Below are 6392 nucleotides of genomic sequence, written 5' to 3' on the forward strand. Positions count from 1 at the left end.
CCTCTACCAAGACTCCTGAAACCAAACACACGCCTGGGATCTTTTCAAAATTTCTAGGCATTTGAGTGACTGACGGACTGCTCCGAGGTAGGAGGCTGAAACGATGACCTATACGGATTTTTCTCAGCTTTTGGACCCCTTGATTCTACGACAGTTCTTGGTAGATACAGCTTTCCTGGTAAGGATTGAGCAAGAAGTCTGCACAATTACTTTGAGGCTTAATAAAGTTGGAGTTTCCTGTTGAGTGCTAGAAGGGGTTGAGGTGGGTGGTAGTAAGAACGCTCGTTTTCCTGCTTAGTGGATATGCCACGGGCTTTATAGCTTGTGTTGTCCTGTGGTAACTGAAGCCACACTGTTGCCATGGAAAAGGATGGCAATTTAAATGAGACAATTTAGAGTGGCCCATGGAAATCTGACTGGACAGTTGCTGAAAGCACCAGACCTAGTATGTGTGACACGGCACCTATCTCTTCAATTTCCTTCAACTGAAATGACCGATAAGTGAGAAAATATATTGTAATTTGATGGCTTAATCTTAAAAAAATCAATCTTTGTAAAAATACTAAATAAGGAACAATTCAGAAGAATTAGAAGGACTATTATAGAAATATTATGATTATTTGAATAGCGTTTATATCGCCGCTGCAGAAGGTACAGCAGGCCCCCAAACTTTAATCCGATTCCCGACACCAAAAATTCTAAATCCAGTCTCCTTCAGTAGTATAGGGTTTATTCCCATTGATTCCTCGCATTTGTGAGGCTGTCACAGTCGGTTGGTTTTACCTGTCACGAAATCTTTTGTATCCCTTTTATAAAACACCACCTCTTCTATAAAAAGTGACTGGAAGAATCCACAATCGTAAAATTGCACGTGCCTGAGCAGAAAACTCCTATCTTGGGATTTTCTCACAGGCGTGCCTAAACCGACCTCTGCTCCTGGAAGGTAAATTGCCAGAGGGAGAAGCCAGGGTCAGCCCACAGGAAACCCTGTTGCAGGATTTCTAATTTCCCCCTTAAGCTGATCACTTTTTTAGGAGTTCCCAGGCATTCTCTAGTCCAAAGTCCTGGCCACCAGATTACCATTTTTTTTTTTTTTTTTTTTAACCAATTTGCCATCCCCGCCCCTTCCAGAACCCCTTTTGGGAAGAACTGCCTCTAGTGATTGCCCTATTCCATACAGTTCCCGGCGCCCCCCAGCCCCTCCCGCCCCCCCGCGTCTCGGAACGGCTTCCCCGCTCCAGCCCAGGAGCCCGGGGGTCCCCAGACCACTTGAGAGGAAATTCACAGCCCTCGCCCCCTGGCTCGGCGTCCCGGGTGGTGAGGGCGCCGGGCTTCCCGGGGTCCCCCGAGCGCTGCTCGCGACCCCCCGGAGGTGTCCAGGGGGCGGGGAGCGCGGGTGGGTGGGACCGGGCCGGTGGGGGAGGGGCGGGGAGGAGGAGGAGGAGGAGGAGGAGGAGGAGGAGGAGGAGTGTGTGCGAGCGTGTGTGGCTGGGGGAAGCCATTGCCTGTTTAATAGTTGCTGTTGCTGCACTTCCGCTTCTCTCCCAGCGAGAGAGAGACACGAGTGGCCAGGCCCAGCCGCAGCCGCAGCAGCAGCCGCCGCGGCGGCACGGAGCAGCCAGACACAAAGAGAGGTACGGGGATCCCCCCCGCCGCCCGCCGCCCCCCGGCCGTGCCGCCGGGCCTCGGGGACACCCCTCGCCGCCGGGCACGGGGCCGGGGTGCCGGAGAGGGGCCGGGCCCGCCCGCGGGGGATGGGCAGGGACCCCCGGGCCGCGTGGGGTGCGGGGGCAGCCCGCGTCGGGGGCGGGGGGGCGCCGAGGCTCGAACTGTCAGCGCTGCCCCGGGAGCCCCCGCTGGCCGCCGAGGGGGCCGGGAGCGGGGGAGGGGAGGCGGGGGAGCCCCGTTTTCCCCCAGGGCGGGGGCCCGCAGGGGATTAACCCCTCCGGGGCGGACGGGCTCATTGTTATTCCTCCGCCGAGGAGGCCGAGTCCCCCCGCCCCCCCACCGGGGATGCCAATCGGGCGTGTGCTCGGGACCCCCGCCCCGGCCGCGCAGCCCCGAGCCGGACGGCCGAGGGGCGGGCGGCGCGGAGGGGCGTCGGGGCGCGGCGGGGGCCTCGGGCCTCGCCGCCTCGGCCCCCCCCGCTGGCCTCTCCCTTCCCCCACCCGGGCACCCGCTCCCCGTCTCCGTCCCCCCCCGTTTCGGCTTCCTCTCCGCCCTCCTCTCTTCCCGACCTCGCCAAACTCCGCTCCCGGCCCTCCGGTCCCCCGCGACCCCCGGAAAGCCGCCGAAAAAACAGCCCAAGGCCGGCCGGCCGGCGGGACCTTCCCTGCCCGCTCCGGCCGGGCACCCCGCGCGCCCGGCCGGCTGCTCCCCTCCCTGCCCCGAGGGGAGCCCCGGGGGGCGAGGGAGGGGCTGCTTGCTGCGCCCCCGACCGTTTTCCCACCGCGTCCCTCACTTGGGGCCAGAGATAAACAAGCAGCGTCCGATTTGCAAAAGCCGTGATGGGCCTGAAGACTTTGGAAAGCGAGTGGAGGGCGGTGGGCGGCCGGGTGCACCCCGGGCCAAAGCCCTCCTGACAGCGCCCGAGTTCCTTCTGTACACTGGCTGCATGGTTTGTGTGTTTCTGTTTTGTTTCCTTCCCTCTGCAGGGGCTGTTTGCGGGGTGGGGTGGGGGGTTCGCTATGTCGGATGACGATTCGAGGGCCAGCACCAGCTCCTCCTCATCTTCGTCCTCCAACCAGCAAACCGAGAAAGAAACAAACACCCCCAAGAAGAAGGAGAGTAAAGTCAGCATGAGCAAAAACTCCAAACTCCTCTCCACCAGCGCCAAGAGGTACCGTACCCCACCCCCCAACCCCAGCAGTCTTCCTATTTCCCGAACGGACTGCCTCTTGCTGCATTTGGTCTGCCTCCAAGGAGGGTAGCTTAAACGCTCCCCATGGGTTATGTGTTTTTAAAAAGGAAAAAGAGGGCCTTGGAAGCCCTAATGGATTTTCTCTGTTGCCTCTTCTGTTTTCTCTTTTAATCATGGTCCACATGCAGCTGTTGTGGCTTGCCTTTCCCCTATCTTGCTGCAGTTTGTAAGAATTCTTGTTAGTATTATTAGTGACCCCCAAATCTGATTTCAGATGACTTGTCCTATTATAATCACTAATCTGTGACCCTCCCCAAGGCTGGCATCCCACTTAATTACTAATACCTGCCCGGACAGCTCTATCACAGCGAATTCTATTACCATCTTACTTCCTTCTCACCTGTTGCACATATGATCTGTTTTGAATAGAGCTTTCTTCACAAATTGCATAAGGAATAACTAACATTAGCAGAGTAAAACATGTAATAGGTGGAGATAGATGTTTTCGGGTGGAATTTAAAGAGATGTTTCTGATTTAGAGAGTTGAGGCAAGTGGATGAATCAATAAACGATGTAAAATGGTTATTTAGGCTATTTTGGGGATTCTTTATTGTTCTCTTTCAGAACTTCAGTTTACCAAATTTCAGGGGAACTCACATTTTTTTCATGCTATTTTCTCTTCTCTTAGGCTGTGCAGTTGTTTTTTGGTTTTTGTTTTCGAGATGAATTCAAGCAGTGGCTCTTTTTCTTTCCTCTCGTCCTCTTACGTTTCTGGAAGAAGCTACTTTTTACCTTCATCTTTTTTCAGTAGCAGTATTCTCTGATCCCATGACCCTTAAAGTAATCTCTAGCAGATTCCTGGGAACCCTCATACCTTTTCATAAATCCTTCTGCTGTCAGGTGTACAGTCATTAAACTTTAAAGTGGCAAACCAGAAAGATAGTAAGGAATCCAAATGATAGGTTAGAGAGATGTATCTGTCTTAAAGAATGTAAAATAAAATGGAACGTGAGGATTTAGATCTCTCCATTGAGTAGTGAGTCAAAACTCTCAGAGTTTGAAAGTTTGTCCTGTCATTCTCCCTGACTTGAAATTTGGAAAGTTGGTAAAGTGCTTTGGTGACCTGACCATAGGAGGATGAAGGAATGACTTCAGCTTATTGTAAACAGCGTAGAGGTGTAGAGTTAAGTGGCAAGATGTCTTGGCAAGATTGTTCTCATTTTCAGAGGGTTAGTTTGATTGCGTCTCAGCTTCCCAGGAGTCCTGACTGGCTCTCCTTGATTATCCCTGTGCTGGTTCTCCCCCAGAATTTTGGCTTCTACCTCCCCACTCTGGATGGGGCTTTCCTTAGTCACCACCCCCCCCCGACCCCTCACCCCAGCTTCTGGGCTCCCTCGTCCAAGCTGGGGCAGCTTTTGGCCTGACCTAAAGGGTAGAATATGTGCTTTAGGTCATTAGTATTTTCATATTTTGCTGCATATCCCTGGTGTACATGAATATATTTGGGGATAAAGGCACAGGCATCAAATATAAAATAGTCTGCTTTGTGTCAGCAAATTACAGAGTGGATTTTTTTCATTAGACACAATTTGTCCATATACACTAAGGAGGTTAAAAACTCATTTGGAAATGCTTGAGAAAGATGGTAGGTGTAAAACGAAAGGTGGGAAGCTACTAACGTCAGTTTTATCTGTAAAGTTAACATCAGCTTTAGCTCCCTGGGAATCTTGCTGAGAGAGTGGCTGTTAGTGCAAAGCAGAGCTATGGTTAATGGTAAAGGTAAAAAAGTGGAGAGGGACAGTGTATCCAGGAAAGAAAAAGGGGAAAAGTGATGGTAGTGGGACCCTATAGATGCTGCTCTGGGAAATGGGTTGATTTGGAAGGTAGGTGTTGTCCATAGAATTGGAAAAGACACATACACCAGGAGATAGAATGAAAGAGAAACCTGAATTGGCAGACGGAAGGTTACTTAACTGCATGTTGGAAATGGCATGTTGGTTTTGAGTCCACGCGTAAAGGAAAAGCCCCCATCAAGGGTGGTCTGGACAAGAGTGACTCTGGAACATATGTGTGAGTTACTCTTATGAATCTTTTACCAGTACTCTAGAAATGGTGTGGGTGTTGGTTGTAGAGATGTGGACAAAGCTGTCTGGCATTATACTTTTTAGGTATTAAAGAAGCAGCTACCTTTTCAGTGAATATTTTATAGGAGAGGTTGGGTTGACAAGGAGAAGTGAAGTCAATGTGTGGTTTTATAACAGTTGTGCTCAGGGGGAGGTTTTTTTGGCCCGTGTACATAGGTCTTAACATATACAGTCATTCTAGTAGATGCAGGTAAAGAATCAGGAAGCCAGGGTTCCAAACTTTTAGTCTGACATGCAATAATGAGTCAAACAGCCGGGATGCCAAGGTGTCCGAACTGGAATGATAATTGATAGCAATAGATTTGAGCAGGACACAGCTAAGTAGGAATCAGAGATAGTAGTGAGCAAAGCCCTTTCTAAAGTTCACCAATTTGTAGGGGACAGGAAATGTCCTTCAATAGGAAAGTTGAAAAAACTTCCCTAATCAGCACCCCAATCAGAAGTAAATTTCTCTTTACTTATAAATGGAAAGAACAGTGTCTTCTAAAACCTTGTATTCCCCATTGCATCTAGCCAGCCTGTCTTTCTACCTTCAGAAAACCTCTGGGAAGAGAAAAGCATCCATTGCGATTGTATGTATGTGTGTGTGTGTGTTTTACTACTGTGCTGCCTCGGTGGGATTTTTAAGTTGTAACATAGACCTTTAGGGCTTTATATGATAGGAGCAGGAACGGTTATAAAAATAGAAGGCTCCGTTTAGAAGGTGGAGGAGGCCTAAAGGCCTCAAACTTTGTCGTAGGAATTGATGTTCGAAGCGCCTAGGTAAGCTGAAGACAAAGGCCATGGCTCGGTGTGAACTGCCGGGTGGCGTCGGCCTAGGGGTGGGGGATGGGCTCTTTGTGGAGTCGCGGGCCGCTGCGGAGATGGGAAACTGGGTGGGGGTCCCGGGTTCTGAGCCGGTGTAGGGTGCAGGCCCAAGAGAAGTGAGAGGGTGTCCGGGCTAGAGCAGGGCCGGGCAGGTGAGCCGAGAGGGCGGGCGGGCGGTGCACCTGTGCGGGCCGCGGGCCGGGGTGTCCGGGAGGCAGGCGGCAGGCGAGCTGTGGGATCCCCAACCTGGCCCAAGGCTTCGTCCGCGGCCGGCGTGCGCGCGGGCAGGGGGGCGGGGCCGCCGGCGGGGGCGGGGCGGCCCACTGGGGTCCGTCGTGCGGCTCGCGCCGCCCCCAGCCCGACGGCGGCGGCTGGTCAGCCAGTGTCCGCGGGGCCTCGCCGGGAGCGGCCATGTTGGCTTCGTCCCCGGGGACGCGGGCGGCCTGGCGGGGGCGCTCTGGTGGGAGGGGGAAGCACCCGAGGTGCCTGGCGGCCTGGTGGGGCGCTTTGCGGGTGGAGGAGCACCCGAGATGCCCGCCGGCCTGGAGGGGGCGCTCTGCGCGGGAGAAGCACCCGAGGTT

The 6392-nt window shown here is 53.3% G+C and overlaps 1 protein-coding gene across 1 annotated transcript in view; it reads left to right on the forward strand.

Annotated features, from left to right (window-relative positions):
• Positions 1 to 1477: 1477 nt before the first annotated feature.
• UBE2E1 (ubiquitin conjugating enzyme E2 E1) overlaps positions 1478 to 6392 on the forward strand; it is a 77363-nt gene continuing 72448 nt past the window's right edge. The window contains exons 1-2 of the mRNA XM_024115159.3: positions 1478 to 1634; positions 2655 to 2839. Coding sequence (XP_023970927.1) covers positions 2688 to 2839 — 152 coding nt within the window. The 5' untranslated portion in view covers positions 1478 to 1634; positions 2655 to 2687. The remainder of the gene's footprint in view (positions 1635 to 2654; positions 2840 to 6392) is intronic.

The sequence above is a fragment of the Physeter macrocephalus genome, chromosome 1 (genome assembly GCF_002837175.3).
Source record: "Physeter macrocephalus isolate SW-GA chromosome 1, ASM283717v5, whole genome shotgun sequence".
Taxonomy (NCBI): Eukaryota; Metazoa; Chordata; class Mammalia; order Artiodactyla; family Physeteridae; genus Physeter; species Physeter macrocephalus.